Source organism: Vulpes lagopus, chromosome 12 (assembly GCF_018345385.1).
Source record: "Vulpes lagopus strain Blue_001 chromosome 12, ASM1834538v1, whole genome shotgun sequence".
Classification (NCBI taxonomy): domain Eukaryota; kingdom Metazoa; phylum Chordata; class Mammalia; order Carnivora; family Canidae; genus Vulpes; species Vulpes lagopus.
The window spans coordinates 26,123,306-26,144,889 of record NC_054835.1 but is presented as its reverse complement, the minus strand read 5'-3'; the positions used below and the strand labels follow the sequence as shown (position 1 = coordinate 26,144,889).

Below are 21,584 nucleotides of genomic sequence, written 5' to 3'. Positions count from 1 at the left end.
GAAGTCTGAAAGCTAAATAGGTATAACCAAATCAATATTACAGCACCAGAGTACTCTCATTGTAAGCAAAGTGTCTACCAGGAAATAAAAAGCATCCAATGATAGAAAAGTTTCACCTACACGTTAATCTCATGGCATCTTTACAAGTCAGGTGCAGAGAGTGGAGGGGATGTGTCTGATGTCATGCAGCTGCTGAAAAGAGAAACCAGGCCCAGGCCTCAGGTATACTACCTTTTTCATACTATGTTGCTTTTCCATATACACAGTTGGGGGCTTTCTCCTGTCCCCATTAACTATTTGAAAACTGGAAATACATACTAGGATGCTGGAGGCCTCCTAAGTCAGAAGTTGCCCAGTGCTCTGGATTAGGGCACTGAGGTGGATTTGGGGGATGAGCCTCAGGGCCAAATTCAGTGAAACAAGGACACACCACAGACCTTAGGGATGACCTCATTTTCATTGCTCACCAATGTCTTTCTGGTGGAATCAAGACAGGGAAAATAACAAATTACCTACTATGTGCCAGTGACTCTTCTAAGCAGAGAACACATTACCTCACTTAATCCGATGTGGAAGGAAGGTGTTATGTGCATGTCTACCAGAGGAGGAAGGGGTTTAAGGAACTTGCTCAAGTTTATACAGTCAATAAGAGCCCAAATAATGGATTTGAATCCAGGTCTGTCCATCTCTCAAAGCCCAGGCACTTTCTAGAAAGGCAAGCTTTTCTCCTGGCTGGACTCAGCACTGCTTTCAGCTCACTGCCCCACTGTGTAGAATGTGTCAGTGCATTGCTTCCTCCATTCCTTGCACAACACCAAGTAGAAACTGTTCACCCAACTGAGCAGCTGAGTCAGGGTTCACTTGATTCTTCATTATCCACTGGGTCATCTGGCAACCTGGAGATGCTCCCTCATTCACTGAATAAGGCCATTATTCCATCATTAGAGGAGTAAGGCCCCATAAAATGGCAATCCTCTTAAGAAAGGTCACACATCCCTGTTGCTTCCATCCTAATATGTATAAAAACTTTAGAAAAGGCTTGAGAGATGGGATGCCTGGGTGGCTTAGTGGTTGAGTGTCTGCCTTTGGCCCAGGGCATGATCCCAGGGTCTGGGATCAGGTCCCACATTGGGCTCCTTGCATGGGGCCTGCTTCTCCCTCAGCCTCTGTCTCTGTCTCTCTCTGTGTGTCTCTCATGAATAAATAAAATTAAAATAAAAAAAGGCTTGAGAGGGAAAATGGAGAGAGTTTGAGGGTATTAGGCAACTGAAAGAGACATGCTGGAGGTTCAGTACGTTATGGAAGTAAGTGTCTACCAGGTACACAGAGGTGCACACAGGGTTCTGTGAAAGCCCAGAGGAGATATTACTTATCCTCCCTCCCTTCCCTCTTTCCCCCCATCCTTTCCTTCCTTCCTTCCTTCCTTCCTTCCTTCCTTCCTTCCTTCCTTCCTTCCTTCCTAGGAGTTTCCCTAGAGGAGGTGACATACATGCTGCGTCTCACAGTAGGACCAAGAATGGAAAAAGCAGAAGTGAGAGGGGCATTCTGGGCATCGAATAGTGTAACTAATACGGAGAACTACAAAAAGTCTGGTGATGTGGAAACAGAATTCAAGGCAGGAAGTGGTCAAAGCTGTGGATACAGAGCCAGCAGAAGCCAGACCAAGGAAACACTTTGTAGACTAGGCTAAAAAGCTTGGGCTTTTTGTTGTGGGCAAACAGGGAGCCTCTGAAAGGCTGCAGACAGAGTAGTGACACGGTCAGGGCGGCCATGTCACAGGACAGATAAGTGGATGCCAATGTGAAGACAGGAAGTCTGGATAATTCCAATAATCACGCAATGAATTAGGGAGTGGTACTATGAATGAAAAGGAAAAAGGAAAATCTGAGAATTATTTAGAGAAGAAATCAGGAGGAGCTGGAGGTTTCTTTATGTGAAGCGAAGGAGAAGGAGACAGTGGTGAGGATAACACGAGAATCATTTCCAGTTTCATTGATGGGGTGGATGGAAGTGCTTATAAGTTCAGATCAAGAAATACTAACAAATGGCACTGTGCGAAGTGGAGCACGGTTATGGTGGATCAGCCTAGGAAAATGAAATCTACTCTTTAGCCATCCATTCAACAAATATTCAGAGCACCCACTAAGTGCCAGGCACAGAACTTGGTGCTGGGGTCACAGAGATGACTTTTCTGCCTCTCCTGTCTGGTTGCTTACAGTCTAGCAGGGAATCAGGAAAGTTAATCAGAGGCCCCTCTCTGGCTCAGTTGGTTGAGCATCTGACTCTTGATTTCCAGGGTGGTGAGTTCAAGCCCCACATTAGGTGTGGAGATTGCTTAAGTTAAAAAAAAAAAAAAAAGGACACCTGGGTGGCTCAGTTGGTTGAGCATTCAACTCTTGGTGCCAGCTCGGGTCATGATCTAAGGGTTGTGGGATCGAGACCCATATCGGGCTCTGTGCTCAGTGGGGAATCTGCTTGAGAATATCCCTTTCTGCCCCCTGGCCCCATCCCATTCACATACACTCTTCTCTTAAATAAATAAAGACATCTTAAAAAAAAAAAAAAAAAAGAGAAATGTTCATCAGAAAACTAAAGCATGAGGACACCTGAGTGGCTCAGTGGTTGAGTGTCTGCCTTTGGCTCAGGGCATGATCCCTGCACCCAGGGATCAAATCTTACATCGGGCCCCTTATGAGGAGCCTGCTTCTCCCTCCACCTATGTCTCTGGCTCTCTCTGTGTGTCTCTCATGAAAAAATAAATAAAATCTTAAAAAAAAAAAAAAAAGGAGAAAACCAAAGCATGGTGTGCCAAGGGTTCAATACAGAGAGCCAAAGAGAGTGGAGGGACACTGTGCCTCAAGCCCAAGATAGGCAGTGGAAGAGGGGGTGAGCACCCCCACACACCTGGGCCCCCTGCTGAGAGCTGGTCACTCCCCACTGTACCTACTCCCCTAAAAAGAGGTCAAGGACAGAAATGAGAAATGACAGCAGGAGGAGAGAGCACCAAAGTCCAATTAACAACAGGTGGTAAGGCTGTCAGCTCAAATCGCTGTCCTGGAAGTCAAGCAGATTTCAGGCTGAATCTAGATCAGTATTCAAACTCTATTGTACCTACAGCACTAATTGCTCAGTGAAGCCCATGTGTTCCTTCTCACCCACTGGATATTTCTCTGGCGGTTCAGAAGTTCCAGGCTGCTGCTGTGTCCCCACACATAGGCGCCTGTTTACATTCTTTCCTTAGTCTCATAGATGACAGACTGGTTTTTTTCTTTTCTTTACTTTTTTTTTTTTTTAAGGCAGCTCAGAAGTTGCCCACAGATGGGGTCTCCTGCTGCTGTGTGCAGCTCTAGTTCCCCATAAATCCTCTTCATTTTGCCTCCATCAGATGACATTCAAATATTATTTGAAAAATCAATAATTTCCCTGGCTTTGCTGTATCAGCATTGCTATTCAGCACACAGGCCGATGGCTGCAGCCCTTGCAGCCCCATCTCGGAGGGCCTGCTGCTGGGCAGGTCCTTGCCTTTAATGGCCAGCCTAAAAGGCAGGTTGGGAGCTCATCACAGGTTGGGCTTTTTCAGCCATCCTTTGCTTTGAATATCCTAGAACTTCTGATGGTTACACAGCACTAGAGGGGGTATTACAGAGGATCTTCTCTCCCCAAGCCGTTATTGCATAGATGACAAACTTGGGAAATGATCCATATACTAGATCCCTCGAGTTTATAGTCAGAACTACTCCATTTCACTGTCTTTTTTTTCTCTTAGATAAAAACATGCCCAGAGGCCATAGCTAATCCTGTAAATGAAGAGTCATATAAAGTAAGGTTGTCTTTTCTTTCAAAGCTGGGTAAAAAGAATATGTGAATTCTGGAATCCCCTCACTTATCGATGTGACCTAAATTCTATCTTAGTTTTATGTCTTATCTTAGATATCTTATATCTTAGTTTTCTTCTTCTTCTTCTTCTTCTTCTTCTTCTTCTTCTTCTTCTTCCTCTTCCTCCTCCTCCTCCTCCTCCTCCTCCTCCTCCTCCTTCTTCTTCTTCTTCAAGATTTTTAATTTATTTATTTATGAGAGACACAGGGAGAGAGGCAGAGACATAGGCCGAGGGAGAAGCAGGCTCCTTGTGGGGAGCCCAATGCGGGACTCCATCCCAGGACCCTGGGATCACATCCTGAGTCGAAGGCAGATGCTCAACCACTGAGCCACCCAGGCATCCCCATATCTCAGTTTTCTTAGCAGTAAAATGAGAATAGTGACATGGATCTTCTGAGTTGGTTGTGAGGATTAAATATATCAGCCTAAGGCTCCTGGTAAATGGACTATTTAAAATTAGTGTAAGAAAATACTGCATTTTGGGGATTCCCAGGTGGCTCAGCGGTTTAGGACCTGCCTTTGGCCCAGGGCATGATCTTGGGAGTCCTGGGATCAAGTCCCCGTATCAGGCTCCCTGCATGGAGCCTGCTTCTCCCTCTGCCTCTCTATCTCTCCTGAATAAATAAATAAAATCTTAAAAAAAAGAAAAAAGAAAACACTGCATTTTTATGTATAACATGTTCTGAATTCATGATAGAGAGGATATTTCATTCCTTAAGGGTCAAAAAATGACCATACTTTAAAAAAAAAAGGCTGAAAAATTTGCATTTCATTATTGGAATGGTGTGGTTAGCATGTTGAAGATTCTATTAGATGGTACCAATTTTCACATTAAGTGGACATGAGTTATTGCTGAACACTTAAAGCTATCTCTGGAGAATAAGACATCATAACCACATAAATGATAAAGTCAGATCCCACGGTATGTCTTGATGTGATGTTAAGAGACAAGATAAGAATAGTCCACAGAAGACAGGAGAGGCCTTGGAGGAGGAGCAAAAATCCTGGCTCTTTCTCCTGGTGGGGCAAGAGTGGGAGGCATCAGTGGTAATGAGTGACTGTATGTGTAGAGAATCTCTGATTTTCCTTAGCATTAGCAAACAGAACTAACCTTTCCCCAGAAAGACATCCCTAATTTTAGGGATGACCTGACTTCTTTTCCATTTACTACTTAAAAATCCCTTACATGAAAATGTTAAGTTGCAATATAAACATTTATAAGAGGAGTGGAAAGGGGCAGGTTTTCTACACTGCAAAGAATTCTTTATTTCTGCTGAAAGTTCCTTTAAACTGGGATCTCATTCAGAGGTTTCTAACCTGGGGGTTGCTGGTCCCCAAGAGATCCATGGACAGAAATTATGTGGTCCATGGATTTGGCTGGAAAAAAAAATCCACCTACATTTTTGCTAACCTCTAACTGAACTTTAGCACTTCTATCAGTTATGAAAGTCAGCAATGTTAAACAGTGTTTCGCAGTACCTGTGACTGTCACCGATAGAAATCAGCATTTTTATTGCACATTATTATTGTTACAATTTACACCAAGGATTGAGAAACTTTTTCTGTAAAGGGCCAGATGGCAAATATTTTAGGCTTTGAAAGCCATGTGATCTCAGTCCAACTATTCAACTCTGCTGTTGTCCCATGAAAGTAGAGATGATATGTAAATGAATGAGCATTCATTCCAGTGGCTGCATTCCAATAAAACTTTATTTACAAAAATGGTCTGTGGGCTAGCATTTGCTCACCCTGGTACACACATCATGACTTTAAAATTATAGTAGCAATTAGTTCTAGTTATTTGTTAAAAAACAAGGTATGTATTACTATATCATAAATGTGTGGGCATATAAAACATTTTAATTCTGATGTTCTGATGTGTTTTATTTTATGCATGGAAAAATATTCTGAGAAGGGCTCCATAAACTTCATCGGATGACCAAAAAGTCCATGGCACAAGGATTAAGATGCCCTGTCACAGATACAGTGCTTGTTTACAAGTTATTCTGGGTAGATTAGAAGTGATGGGGAAGAAGAAAGCTGGAGAAAATCAGAGTGAGAGACAGCACTATCAATTGAAGGTAATCAAGTAGGAAATAAAAACCTCCGGGCAGCCCAGGTGGCTCAGTGGTTTAGCGCCGCCTTCAGCCCAGGGCGTGATCCTGGAGACCTGGGATCGAGTCTCACGTCAGGCTCCCTGCGTGGAGCCTGCTTCTTCCTTTGCCTGTGTCTCTGCCTCTCTCTCTCTCTCTCTCTCTCTGTGTCTCTCATGAATAAATAAAATCTTAAAAAAAAAAAAAAACCTCCCTGGACTTCTTAGGGCCATTGATGGAAAAAATGGAATTCTTTTCTCTATTTTCAGCTACTGCATAGAGTTTCACTTTTTGTACATTTCTTCTGTTTACAGAGGCACTCAAGATTCCATCCTGCCTCCTTTGACTTTACTTCTTGCCACCACACATTTCTCTGAAGTGTTTTCAGTGCAAATCTGTTATTTAAGCACAATGTGTTTATATATCCCAAACTGTAACCTGCCTCCCTGATGATCCCCTTCCCCAAATGTCACCTGAATAATGCCTCCTCGGATTATTAGGGAGCAAGTTTTCTCTTTAGAATTTTCTACTTAGAAACCTGAAGTTGAAGGATGGAGGAGTTGAAGGAGAGGAGGGGATATGAGGACCAGGCTTCCCTGTGCCTCATCAAGGTCAAAGCTCTATGAAAGTAACCTTAGGGTCTCAGAACAGTGAAACTAACTGGGAATATATGTGACAAGTCACATCTTTCTCATGGAGGACAGGCTGTGTTGTCTCTTAAGTATAAGCCATATTTACTTCTAATAATACAACAGCAAAATATAATGTGAGGAGAAAGCACCTTCTGCTTAGTCCTGTACTAAACAGCTCTGGGTTACATTTACAATTTTAATAAACTGATTTGTCAAAACTGTCAGAATCAAGGGAGATCATCTGGATACCAGATGAACAAAAATATCTGTAATTATAAGTTGTCCATTTTTCTCTTTCATCTTCTATATATGTATCTGTGAGTGGCTACATATTTTCATGCACATACGTACACATAAATTTTAGGTCATTTAAAAAAACCTGTCATAATAGAATTCAGGAGAGTAGAAAATACGGTTCTCCTGGGATAGCAATGGGGCCTGAAGGCTGGGCCACACTCCCCACCCTAGGAACAATATCCTTTTGCTGAACCATTCTGTCAGAGCCAAAACATTTCAGTTTCATTACCACCTGGATTGTTACTAATGCTTGCTGATCACTCACCTGCTGTGTGACCACAGGCAAGTAACTAAATTTCTCTGGCTTTTTGAGATCTGTGTGTGAGATAAACATTCTAATACATGTTAACTGTCCCCGCAGAAGTGGCACAAATATTAATGAGATTCTTTTGGTGAAGAAGCCCAAGCCCTCTGAAGAAGGCCATGAAATATTGCCATGAATCTGTCATGAACGAATGAATTCAAATACTTACCCCGAGTTTAACTGGAATCCCTGTCTTTTACAATGCAAGTGTTAGATTATGACACATGACTACTCTCAACCGGAAGGTAGCCTGCATTCGAGGGCACTAGAATCTATTCCCCTAAAAGGGGTGAGAGGGGTGGATGGAAAGATGACAGGATGCAGCCTAAAAAACAGCCTGAAGGAGTGTGAGTGTCACCTCTGAGGTTGTGAGGACATCCTGTCTGGGGACCAGGATCTGACTCCCTTTGGGAAGTAGTTTGGAGAGGCAGTGGCAAGAGTCATCGATGCTCTTTTCCATCAGTATTCTAGAGAGCTACAGAATCAACTCCTATGGAGAATGAAGATGCTAAGAGAGCCAGGGTTAGCACTGGGGAGAAATATTAGGACATTTGGGAAGAGTTTCCACATATTAGAGCTCCCCATCCTTTTCATTTTATTTTGATTTTATTTGAAGATCAGTAAGGAGTGAAGCCTCTAGATGAGGGCAGCTAGGAAGCTGACTTTGGTGGTAGTGGTGGGGCAGCATAGATAGCTGATTTTTAAACCTGACATTTTAAATGACCCCTGATGGGTTAAGGGCTGCAGTGAGTGTCTCTATGGCAATGTTCCAGGCCGGCTACACACCAGGCATAAAGTGTGCTGGGAAGCACAATTTCCTGAAGTATTTTGCTGACATCCAGGCCTGTGACTTTGGTGAGTGAGAAGAATCTGCCACTCTAAACAAGTCTTGGGCTTGTTTTGTCCAGAAATGGATGCAAATACAGAAAGATAGTGACCCCAGGAACCTGCTAGGATGTGTTATTCAACTTTCTGGAAGTGAAAGCTAAGGTCCAGAGAGGGAAAGTGACTTGCCCAGGACTCCACAGTGACTGCTAATGAAGCCAGAGGGGGTACTCACGGCAGTGTCCACATTGCCTGTCCAGCATGCATGCAGGGCAAAATGCTCATCAATGGTCCTTCTTTGATACTGTTCTGTCTGGACTACTTAGAAAGCCTGAAGGGATGAAACTCTTGACTACAGAGCAAAGGGGAATGTGTTACTAATAATGGATAGAATAAAACATTCTTGGAAGCCTGGCCATTGTGCAGAAGTTACTCTCAGAATGAACACAAACAGCTGTAGTGGTTCTAGACTCCTTATCTCACCCCCTCCAACACACCCGTCTTGCCGTGTTTTATCTCTGTCCATCAACCACTGGGGACCCTCACAGTGACCTTTCTAGCAAGAACACCTGGACGTGGCTTTCTCTGTAGGCTTGCTCCTTTGCCTATCCCTACAGCGGTCCAGGTCTTTGCCGACTGCTGCTTTAATCATTTGCTAATTTGCTTAAACATCTGGTCAAATTTTGGAAATAATCTCAATGCAGAGTTTAAGTGAACTTCTCCTGGATGCTGAGAGTTTCCACATGCCTCCTCTCTCCCCTTCCCCCACATTCACACACACAAACACATCACCAAGGACAGGGAGACCGTCTAAGGCAAGAAAGAGAAAGTCAGGGAATATGACTTTGGCCATGATCTCTCTTGGTTGTTCTTTGGGTTCCTTAAATTCAATAGGTTACCAAGTAAAGATATCTTCTCTCCTCCATCCTCACCCTCTTTCTGTATGAATGATACTGTCTTCTGCTCAGTTTGCCAGACCCTGAGTATCATCCCAGACTCCTCCCTCTTTATTACATTCTGGGCACAATATGCCATTAGCCCTCACAGACCCCTGAACTTTCTCTCACAATTTGCATACTAACTCACAGTTAGTACCTGATGGTTTTCCTGGATCCAGTCTCACCCCACTTCAATCCATTTTCCACACTGTAGCCAAAGTAGTTTTTCTGAGGCACGTATCCGATCATAATGTCTTGTAAAATTCCACAAGAGCTCCTCAAAGTCTTCAGGCTCTTACCATGATATCTAAACTCCTCATGACCAACCTTCTAACTCTCCTTCCTCATCTCCTATTTGTGCCCTATATCCTGGCCTTCCCAAACTAAATGACATTCTACTGGTGCCCTGACCTCTCTTATCAGGGACTTTGTCCATGCTGTTCTCTCTTCACTGCTGCCCGGCTAACTCCACCTATTCTTTAAGGCTCGGTTCAAGCTATCATTTCTCCAGAAGGCTTCCCCTGGTGCATGGTTGGTGCTTATTACATTTTTTGAATAGATGAGTAAACCAAACAAAATGGTAGAAATATGTTTTATAAACACATCTCTTTCCTACAAAAGCATGGTAATAACTGCAAAGGGAAAGGAAAGAAGGTATGTGAATGAGGCTTTGGGCTGAAGGTGGTATGAACATCATAGCACGGGCAGAAGCACTCTTTTCCACCTTTATCAGAAATGCCTTTTCAAAAGTGAGATCGAATCCTAAAAGCCAGTCTTTCTATAGAAGACCTGAAGCCTGGACCCCCAGGGGGAACAAAGGAGTAGTGGAGGCCAATATATTCTGCTTCATATAGTGATGATACACATTTACATTCTGTGACCCTGGGGAAAAAAAAACTGGGGGACTATTTTACTAACTATCATTAGCAAAACAAAACTCACTTTCAGAAGAAAGAGACAGTTTTCATGACCCTCTTGGGCCAGGGCAGGAGCTCTCTCGGCAACTGTTATGTTTAAAATTGTGACAATCCTTGGAGATTTCAGATGGCTACCACAGACATCTCAATAAGATTAGTTTTCAACTGAATGGTATCAGAAACAAGCTTTACCATAAGTACATTGAGAACTCGACAAAAGAACCTTCACCTTGAAGCCACTGCCTTGGCTCTTGGTGGCAGCAATGTCACAGAAAAGGCACTCCCTCTACCACCTCAGAGACACAGAGACAGCTACACTTCTGAAAAGACTCTCCCAGTCTGTCCTTTGCCTTGGGAATAATGCTGGGCATTGTTAGTCTCAGAGATAGAGGTTCTCTACCCCATTCTCCCTGCCAGGAGCCAGACTATTCTCACAGAAGTCCCCATCACCAACACCTCCTTGCCGCCATCACCTGCTCCTTATAAACCTCTTCACTTGAGAATTGAGTTTTAGGAAGGAAGAAAGGGGTTGCTAGCAAGGCTGCTTAGTAATCCAGCACGATCATTCCAGATATTGTGACTCACTTAAAGGGAGTTCCTTGTCTGGATTGCCCATCTCAGGCACACTATTAGGGAGTGTGCCCTCCAAAGGCTTAGAGATAAGTCTGGTTGGGGGGTGGGGAGCACATTCCCCAATCAAGACTTCATCACCTGGCAGGGGCTATTTAGAAGCTGGGCTTCTCAGCTTGTCTCCTCCGTAGAGTGACACCAAGACTTTCCTGTCAGCCACAATCTTGAGTGGTGATGTCATCAAAGGTTTGGGTCATGTGGGTGGGGATTGTCAACGTTTTTCTGAATGACTGAAGTGGCTAAATGCTTCACTGACCTGCCATACTAAAGCACCACAGGAGCAGAGAGAAGCATCTTAGGGGCAAAGATCTCAACAGTAGGAAGTAGACACAGAAGTCTCAAGAGAAATTCTGTCAGGATGTTTGGAAAAGATGGATTTTATCCCCAAGCCCAGTGGCATTAAATGCAGGCTATCTCCCAGTAAATGGGACAGGACAGAGCCTGGCAGGAAGCAATGGCACTGCCCATTTGTGACTAAGTGACGACACTGTCCTGAGAATTTTTTTTTAATTTTTTTTTTTTTAAATTTATGATAGTCACACAGAGAGAGACAGAGAAGCAGAGACACAGGCAGAGGGAGAAGCAGGCTCCATGCACCGGGAGCCCGACGTGGGATTCGATCCGGGGTCTCCAGGATCGCGCCCCGGGCCAAAGGCAGGCGCCAAACCGCTGCGCCACCCAGGGATCCCTGTCCTGAGAATTCTGAGCAACACAAGGACATGAGAGGTGGAACAGAAGAGTACCCAATGGGATCAGACACCTAGGTCTGAAATTCAACAGTGTTATATGCCACAGGCAAGGCCTTTTGAAGCCAAGTCTGCCCACGGACACCTGAAGCAGAGCGTTAAAATAGCACTGGACCAAAGCTCTCTATTTCTCATCCTTCACAGGCTTTCTGAACTCATACTACCAGCATGGAATTTTTTAATAACAAAAGGAATTCCAAATACCATGCTGTGGGTAGCATAACTCTGTGTGCCCCTTGGATGGCTTAATCAAACGTTTAAAGATACTTAGATGGGTGATTCTTCCGAGGCTGGTGAGAAGTTCCACGTGTCTTGAATAGAGAGATAAAGGGCTTGTAAGTGTGGGGCTGTAATAGAACTTCTAACTACCTGCGGGCCCAGGAAAAAAGTTAATATTACATTTCAGGTCTCTCTCTCTTTTTTAAAAGATTTTATTTATTTATTCATGAGAGACAGAGAGAGAAGCAGGCCCCATGCAGGGAGCCTGACGTGGGACTTGATTCCGGGTCACCGAAGGTGGCGCCAAACCGCCGAACCACCTGGGCTGCCCCCTCAGGTCTCTTTAAAGCAGAATGAGTAACTCCACGGTAGCTGGGCATTTCTAGTACACTTTTCCTTTATTTTATTTTATTACTTATTATTTTTAATAGATTTTATCCATTTATTCATGAGAGACACAGAGAGAGAGGCAGAGACATAGGCAAAGGGAGAAGCAGGCTCCCTGCAGGGAGCCCAATGTGGGACTTGATCCTAGGACCCTGGGATCACACGTTGAGCTGAAGGCAGATGCACAACCACTGAGCTCCACCCAGGGGTCCCCACTTCTCCCTTTTTAAATAACAACTTCTTTTAGTGACTGGAAGATACAAGAATGAAATGGCTCTAATCTATTACTTAACTATGTTGACCACAGACATAGCATCCTACTTTGCGGCAAAAGGAGTTGCAACTTCCGGTAGATCTTCTGAATCCTGCTGCACATAATGGAATTCAAGCTCATGACTGTAGGTAGGTCTTCATATCATCTCACCAGTGACATGGTCTTTTCTCTTTCCTGCTTGACCACTGTTGACCCTGGTCACCTGGCAACTGGGGGATGGCTTAGAAATGCCTGGTTCAGATTGTGACGGAACAAGAAAACTTCATTCTATTTTCTTCTCTAGGGGTTCTCTGGGCCCGACTTTTCTCATCTTAAAAATGAGGGTTTTTTTTTTTTTCCCTCTTCCATCTCAACAAATCTGAGACTGGTATCTCCCCTAGTAAGAGTTTTTTCTTTTAAAGATTTATTTATTTATTTGAGAGAGAGAAAGAGCGAGCATGAGCAAGCATGAGCAGGGGAAGGGACAGAGGCAGAGACAGAGACAGAGAGAATCCACAAGCAGACTCTCCGCTGAACACAGAGCCCAATGCAGGGCTCAATCCCAGGACCCTGAGGTCTTGACCTGAGCAGAAACCAAGAGGCAGCCTCTTTACTTACTGAGCCACCCAAGTTCCCCTCCCCCAGTAAACGTTTTAAATTGGGGTGAGGAAGGTGAGAAATAAGGAGAAAATGATGGGAATCCCTAGGATAGGAGGGACAGGGGAATTTTCTCAAACTCTAAGTGAGATTTCCAGCCAAAGAGTTTTCTAATATCCCTTCTAAATATGAACCTATGACTACCTCCACACCCCACCACCCTTTAATTTTCTCTCCATTTGTTCCCCAGTGAGGTTGGGGCCACATCTCTTTTAAGATTACATCAGTAATATTTTTTGTTAGTGGTCTCTGAGCTTGCTCACAGAACATGAGTTCATAGAAAGCCCTACTGGTTGCCAAGTTTTAGCAGTAATTGGCATTTATACTTTGAGAAATCTTTATCAAAAATCTTATACATATATCAAATAATCCATTTGTCAAAACTAACTCCCCATAAATGGTTTTTTTTTCCTGGCGTATATGATCACAGGTTATTGCTTAAGTTTATATGATTTAATTGGAGATGTTTAATCACCAAGGGTTCAACTTTGCAAATATTCTGTATGTACTGATGAAAAACAGACATCTCCAGGCAGACTTGAAAAAAAATGAAATCCACATACTTTGTTACTTACATGACATCATGTAAGTGATAGTTTGCAAGGCTATGGTAACTCATTCGTCAAGTACAAATACTAGGGACAGAATTAGGGGGTCCTCTGTATTCTCGCAGCCTGGCCTCACCCACCCAATTCCCAAGCACACAGGACTGCCCACTCCCCGACCCCACTTTGTTTTCGATCAAACTAGGGTACTATCTTTTTCTCTTAATTCTCTGAAAACCCACCTGAAAAAATGAGAAACGTAAGAAATGCTGTGAGAAGGTCCAGTGACAAAGAAGAAAAGTGAGGGGTGGGAGTGAGGGGGTTGGAACTCATGTAAAGAAAACACTGGGGTGATCCTAGAATCCTATCCCCTAGAGGTGAGTGGGTGCCAAGTTCTGCATTTCTCCTAAATGATCCCAGCAGCTGCAGCACGTTATATGTGGCAACTTTTTTAGGATCTGAAAGGGTTTTCAAAGTCATGCTGGCAGCTGCCTCCTGTCGCCCCACTCTGTAATGATTGAGCCTCTTGTTCCTTTTATAGAGTTGTTCTCTCCTAATAAAACACTAAATGCTGGTCTGAGCAACTGTTCCAGGATCACTAGATGCAATCCTCCCTCCCTCTCCCATCTCACCCTACATGCCTTTTCTTTTCTGGTCACAATGGACCCCTGTGTAAATTGTTACAGCACCGGCTTACAGCAGCACAGGCACGCACACAGCCTTGAAAATGTGCGCACACAAACATACACACGAGCCCCAGCCATCCCATATCCACCAAACCTGAACTCCACATCCATTTCCAGCTATTTTAAGAGCTGCTACTTTAAAACTGGGCAGCCTTCCTAAACACACGAAAGCATACATGAAGCACAAACTGCCAAGGATGAAGAACCGCAATTCATTGTGTCAGGAGCCTGCAGACATGACACCTTCAAGCTGTTTGTCAGAATCAAAAGCTGTGACTTGTCAGCTTTGGGATGGGAAGCCCGGCAACACAAGCTATTTTTTTCCCTGGCAAATCTGAACCATATTTTAAAGGTGTGAACCTCTTCCAAACTTCAACATGCAGATGGAAACAGCACCACACCAATCTAGGAATTGGCTCGAAGAGGCTTCCTTGCTCATCCCAGCTCTCAGTCCTTCTGCTAGCCATGACCCAAGGAGCTACAGAGAGAAAAGCATGATTCCCTTTCCCACATCAAGTGTGGCAGCATTTAAAAGTGGCCTCTGTCTCTAAGGTTACATGCCCAGTTTATATTTAATTTGCGTTTTTATATTTTCATTTAAGATTATAAAGCTTCTCAAGAGCCAGAGTCCAGGTTACTCGGCTTTTTATCACTGGCAGCTAGCAACATGCCTGAGAGGTAGTAGTTGTTCAGGAAATGTCTGCTGAATAAATAAGTGAAATCCTGAAAACAAAATGAACTTGGCTCGTGGGTGCTTGGCAAAAAAAGGCAAACTGTAAAAGTCCCTTGATCACATTCGTTCCCAAGATTTGGAAAGTTTTTTGCTGGGCTTTTAATGAGGGAATTCTATCTTTTTGAAATAATCCTATGTAAGCAATGGCCATTTGACTATAAATGGAAAAAAAAAAACCACACACACACAGAAAGAAGCTTCAATCCCTAATGGTTAGGTAGTACACAAATTTGGGTGCCCAAATTTTCTGTGCAGCTTTTATCTTAAAGATCTCTCTGAAAGTACAAATAAAAATGTTGTAATTGGTGATTGAACATTTTTGGCTTACGTTGGTCGGTGTGTGTGTGTGTGTGTGTGTGTGTGTGTGTACATATGTGTTTTTCTATAGAGTGCTAAGCATTTTATTTAAACTGATGTATTTATTTTCTGTTGCAAAAATATTTTGAAATATATAAGCAGAGAAGATGGTATAATGAACCCCATCTACCCGTTGCCGGCGGGTAATGATTATCGATTCATGGCCCCTCTTACTTCATCTATATAAATTAGTTTTTAACTCAGGTTTTGTGACAATCCAACTTTTGCCTTGAGCTCCCCAATTAGTTTATAATTACTACCAACTTTTGAGTTTTGAGAAACCTCCCACTCAGAAGGTGGAAGTTTTGAGCCAAAATATGACATTTGACATGGGTGCAGCTGCTTAAAATATGTCTTCATTAAAGTCAGATGAAGGAGATAAGCCTGGTCTTGGCCTCCAATGGAACACAGTCAACGTTTGCATTTTTTAAGTATAAAAGTAGAACTCTTTCCACCACCACACTCCCTCCCTCACACACACACACACACACACACTCTCTCTCTCTCTCTCTCACTCACTCACTCTCTCACTCATACACAGTAAATACCCTAGTTCTGAACAATTTCCTTAACAGTGCGTTCCTAGACTTTTTGGTCATTAGCACCCACGCCTCCTGTTCCCAGTTTCTGCACCACACTTTGAAGGACCTGAAGGCAAGGACACGGGGCAAAACAAATGCTCAAATTGATTTTAAGAAACAGACCTTTAGACATCTTTTCATTTTTATGGCTTAAGATGGTGCAAAAATGTAACTTACTCCCTAAACAGTTATTAGTCTCTGTAATGTAACATAGCAGATACTTTCTAAATCCTTTTAGCCTTCTCCCCCTTACTGGAAAGATCATCATTTTTTTTTTTTATTTCAAAGTGGATTTAATAAAGAAAAGGAGTGCTGTTAAAGTAATACGTGAGGCTTTGACATTAAGCAGCGCAACCCTGTGGAGTCGGCAAGAACAGGATCTCTAATCTCCAGTGATTTATAGAGGCTCTTCCTTCATCTCTGTACTTGGGGAGGGCCAAAAAGTTTAGAGACAGCCTGGCGTCCCTCTTACTCCACACCACTAACTCCTGCTGGCCAGTCTGCCTGCTAAAACTTTTAACTCTTTAGCTGCTAGCTGAGAGCACATCCATTAAAGCCCGTTTATTTGCTTTCAGAGGACAAAGTGGTTTCGTATTGCAGTAATGCACAGGGAGGTAAACATCTACATCTGATACTGGGAAATTATAAGCAAAGAGGGGGAAAAAGCTAAAAACCAAATTGGGCTCATTTAGAGATGTTTGGAAATGGTCACAAAAGAAGCCCCCTTTCATGAGTGAATGAGAACTTACTGGGTCGGCACCCTTACCCTACCCCCACAACTCTGACTCTGAGTGAGCCAGCTGAGTCATGGTGGCTGCATTCTCTTCTAAGTAATGCTTAGTACTTGGAAATAGAACTCAAGGTCAAAGCCAAAGTTCCAGAATATGATTAGAAGGATCAGACGACATTAAGAGTCTGAAACGAGTTGTTCTCACAAGTAGACTTCAGGGCAAGAGGAAGGTATACTTCCACCGGGCCCTGCCCAAGAAGAAATGTGCATAGACAGGGCAGTGGGGCCTGTGTGGTTCTTCTGCAATGGGAGGGACTGAAGGACTGATGCCATGAAGCTGACACTAGTAATTGTAAACATTTTATTAGTTGATAGAGAAATACTGTGAGCATACTTCCTTGCCTCTATCCCTATCCCCTAGAACCAAAATCTCTGGGTCCAAGGCTCTCTTTAACACAAGGTACCTGCAAAACGCCAGCCACCTCCTGGGTCTAAGGAGGATTTTATGGTTCTCAGTATAGCACTTTCAACCAGGGTTGGGTGCGATGCCTCTTGAAAGGACTGACAGGTAAGGGAGTAGCTCATTTCTAAGCATCTCTGCATTAAAACCCATCAGGGAAATGTCCTGGCCCTCTGGAAGGCCATAGCTCATGGTTGCCTCAGGCTTGGTTCCTTGTCCCTACCACTCAGACAAGGAAGCACTCCTCCTAACCAATCAAGAGTGACAGAGAACTTACCTGCATCAAGGTCTTGGGCTGAACCTCATCTATTAGAAGATCAGAGCACTGCATTTGCCTTGTTAGCCTGACAGGGCATCTTAAGTAGAAAGTACATGCTGATCTAAAGCTAGGACAATTTATATCATAGATGGCCTAGGACAAATCCCTGGTACTTGATACCCGGGAACCCCTGCTATCTAGGCCACTTAGGACAAAGAAAGGTAGAGAGCCCTACTTTAAGAAGCCTTCTGGAATCAAGTGCACAGGTCAAGAAGACTGACAAAGATCAATATTACTTACTTTAGGGCTGGCAGATGGCAAGTCAAGGTCACAAAATTCTACAACTGAGTGTAGCAATGGCAAATAGAAAAGACTCTACTCTTTCCCTAGCCATACTCCAAGTGTTCTCTGTGATTCAGGAAGGTGGCTGAGTGCCTCATCTGATGCTGGGGCTAGGGAGAGAACTGAGGCAGGTACAGGAAGCAACTTGCTTGAGAGCTCACCGCCCGCTGGTGGGAAAATCAGCACCAGACCCAGAGCTTTGGAGATTTGAGTTCTGGTTCCTATCTTCTGAAAGTTACTTAGTGTCCAAGCTTCAGTTTACTCCTCTTAAAACCAGAATAATAAAAGTGTACCTATATGGTGCTGTAAAGATTTGATTGAGAAAATGAACAAAAGCCCTTAGAATGGTAGCTGGTACACAGGGCATACTGAACAAATGGTCTTAATTATTGTACCGTTGTTTGTTGTTGTTGGTTGTTACTGTTCTTTATTTTCAGAAATTCCCAGTCGAGTGAAAGGGGGTAACAAGTGTACTTTTTTGGAACAGTAAATGGCCCTCAAGCCAACTCCAAGCTGCTCTGAACCAATGTAGTATGGCAGACAATTTTCCCCATGACAGCCTGCCACCATCTGCTTCCTTATTTCTGACACAGCACATACCACATTTGGTTGTGATTTAGCTCTATACAGAGTTGTTCCCCAACTAGATAGCGTTCTTTTGGGGTAGAGTCCATGGCTTATTCCTAGTCACATCTCCAATGTCTGGCAAGTAGGTGGCTCACAAACATTTACTAGATGAGTAAGTGAATGAATGTAGTTTACGGGGCCTAGAAAGCCTTCTCTGTCTTACTCTGCCAGGATTTCTAGAGTGTAACTTGTCTAAATATGTTGCCTTCTCACTTTAGTAGGGCCCAGGGCAGAGTTTAGACACCAAACATATTTACAGTCTAACCTTCTCTGAAGGTGACACACTCAAGGAGTCCCTCTGTGATGCTCTGGGCAACTCTTTCACCAGGCTGCGAAGAGAGTATTTAACACATCACACCTCTTAACAGCATTCCCACAGATCCTGGCACACTGTTAGAGTTCTCTGTTAGTGTGAAAATCCCTATTTTGTCATGTTATTTTTTGGTGGTGCACCAAGCCACAGCACGCTAATGCGAGAAAATCTGGAGACATTCCTTCTAGGTCAAGTTGCCAATGGCCTACAGGGTCATAAACACCATGTCACAGTCCTCCTCTGGTGGCCCATTTTGCAGGCTCGCACTAACCAGAAGCTTTGCCACATGCCAGATTTCACCAGCTGAGGAGTGGGAACTGACATCCGTACAAAACCAACTGCTGCTGCTTCCGTCTCATCCTGGTGACCTTCAAATGCAGATGAAAGAATTTGTGAGAAAGGAATGTGTCACATTTCCCATCCAGGCTCACCAAGGGCCACCTGCATAGACTTTCCCTTTGAATACTATAAGGCAATCCTGGAGGAAGATGTGTACAGAGTTGAGTTGCTTTGTAGCAGTCTGTTGATTCACACTCACACACTGGAGACTCTTTGGAGAAGAGTCTTTCCTTTAATGAAACATTTCTGGTCCACAAGTAACAAAGGTGTCACAATATTCGGACAGTCAAAGCCTGGTGTTGTTTTTAGGTCTGAGTTTCCATAAGGCAAACACCACTATTCACTTTTTTTTTTTTTTTAAGACAATCTTCTCAAGTCTTGAAAATCAAAAATGGTGGAACTCTAGAATTTAACAGATTAAGCCGATATGCCCAAAGTAGGGACCAGAAATGGAAAGGAAGATGTCAGAATCAGAACTGGAGATCTTAGCTGCAGGCTCCTTACCTCCGGAAAACTGCAGACCCCCAGCTCCTAGCTCTCTCAGCACCCTGGATAAACAAGCCTTATCGGCCACCCACACTACTTCAGTTAGTAAAACGGCTTAGGAATGTAAATCACACTGGAGTGAAGTGTGATCCTAATTTGCACTTAATCAAAGCCAATTAGAGGTACATTATTTACACAAAGCCCATGCATCTCAATTATGCCTAGCACAGCCCAAGCCAGTTTTGAGTCCAGACCTTAATTCTGCTTAATTAGAGAAGTAAACATTTTCACTGAGTCAATCCTCCTGGCTAGTCTAGAGCCTATGGCTAAACTGAAGCCAACACAGAGCTCCCCACTGGAGGGCTGAGAAAGTGTAAGTGACACCTGTTGAAAATCAACAGAAAACAAAGATCAGTATTCAGACCCAGGGGCTACTCTGCACGGAGCAAGTAGCACTGGGTTCTCTGACACATTGCTTAGTACCGATTCTGCCAGGCACTAAATGGCATATTTGTCCCCCGGCCCCCCTTCCTGTATTTTAGCAAGATACACTGCAGTCTAGGATGATGAGAAAGCAAAGGACCCAAGTTCGACTCTAGGGTGATACTTTTCCTGTCTCTGGTTCATGCGGCCCCTGGTCTACTTAGGTGGAGGCTGTCTCAAAGTAGCTGGTTTGAACCCGGAGGGGGCAGAAGAGGCCCTGAGGTCCAGGCAGGGAGCCAGAGGGAGCAGCTTAGGCTGAGATTGAGAACAGGAATTCAGGACAAGGCTTCCAGAGCCTACAGACCAGAAAGCCAGGAGAGGGCCTTGGTAACAACTGCTTGAGATCGTCACTCAACGACTAGGTGCTCCGTACTGGGCTAGGTGCTGAGGTCAACATGCTGTGACCTGTGTCCCCGGACTTCGCAGGTGAGCAGAAGGGTGAGGGGTTCTCTCAGCCCGGATCCGGATGGCTCAGCTGAGGGTACCTCACAGGGACATGACCCCACAGGCACAGATGAACGCCTGGGCAGGCGGAAGAGCCAGCTGAGTGAAGCCTACACAGCCACCTCCACAGCTCAGCCAGAGAAAGAAAAAAGGAGCAGAGAAAGGACACGCAGCTGTGGTTGCACTGCTAATTCCAAGGAACACCAAGGCAGCAGAGGGCAACAGGCTTGAGATCCAAGTCCCAAGGCTAGGATTGAAGCTGCCCAGGTGAGTGAGGTCAAGTTCTAACTTAAACAGTGGTTCTCAAGTTCTAATGGCTCAAAAATAAATTTATTTAACATTTCACTTTGGTATAGTTCCTCTCTAAAAGCACTTGCCCATCCCTCTGTCACTTGTGTCCCCCTAGGTAGGGGTAGAGAGGGAGAAGGAAACAAGCACAGTACGCAATGCCTGGTGTGGAGTGGGTGCTTTAGCACAGGCCTGTGGACAGGCTGTATGAAACCAAGACGAATTTGATTCGTTGGTATTTTTCCAGCACAAACAGTCCCATCTGTATTAAAAAATAAACTAGGTGGTGAAATTGCTGAAAGGACGAAGCAGCCCATTGAATGTCCTGGTTGCCCAACTGTTTTCAACACTTAAAGGAGCAAAATGGAGGGAAGTAAACATCACAACATCATAGTATTTATTTAGATATAAAATGCCATGGGCTACATCATTTTTAATATTGAAGGGGGGAAATCACAAACATATACATCTATCTATCTATCTATCTCCAAATGTTAGAGTTCATTTAATTACATATTTAAGACCTGTACATTTCACTATATGAAAAATTTACCTCAATAAAAGATGCTTAGGTTGGGGCACCTAGGTGGCTCAGTCAGTTGGGCATCCAACTCTTGATTTCAGCTCAGGTCATGATCTCAGGGTCATGGGATCAAGCCCCTTGGCAGGCTCAGGGCTCAGCAAGGAGTCTGCTCTCCCTCTCCTTCTGCCCCTCTCCCCACCATGTGCATGCACACGTGTGCACATGCACACTCTCAAGTAAATAAATCTTTGAAGAAAAAAATGCTTAGGTAGATAAAAGGATGATGTAATTTGACTAACCCATTAAAGCAAGATGGAAACAAAAATAATAGCATTCAAAAAAAAAAACAGTGTTTAATTCTTCTCAAATTGAGGCACAGAAACTTCTAGAATGATTTGGTATGCAGTACTCTGTGTCAACAGGCTTCCTTCTTTTTCATTCAATGTACCTTTTCCATTTTATTAACAAGGAGCAATCCAAACATAATTTTCTATAACTTGGGCATTTAACATGTCCTGGAGCTTCTGCAGGTCAAGCTAGGGATCCTCGGCTGACATAGGAAGTCACATCTGTTCACAAGTAAACCAACTTTAGTTCCCAAAATAATCTGCCTT

General features: G+C 43.8%; 2 protein-coding genes across 12 annotated transcripts in view; one reads left to right on the top strand and one right to left on the bottom strand.

Annotated features, from left to right (window-relative positions):
• LOC121472671 (proline-rich protein 2-like) overlaps window positions 1–20,767 on the top strand; it is a 108,425-nt gene extending 87,658 nt beyond the window's left edge. For 5 of the 6 annotated variants that reach the window (XM_041723965.1, XM_041723957.1, XM_041723966.1 and 2 more), the window contains one exon: window positions 12,172–16,136. In XM_041723965.1, coding sequence (XP_041579899.1) covers window positions 12,172–12,217 — 46 coding nt within the window. In that variant the 3' untranslated portion in view covers window positions 12,218–16,136. Of the gene's footprint in view, window positions 1–12,171; window positions 16,137–18,666 lie in introns of those variants that run through there. The other variant, XM_041723958.1, reaches the window with a different exon arrangement.
• BCAS3 (BCAS3 microtubule associated cell migration factor) overlaps window positions 1–21,584 on the bottom strand; it is a 592,235-nt gene that overhangs the window by 80,066 nt on the left and 490,585 nt on the right. The gene's annotated exons all lie outside the window — the stretch shown is intronic.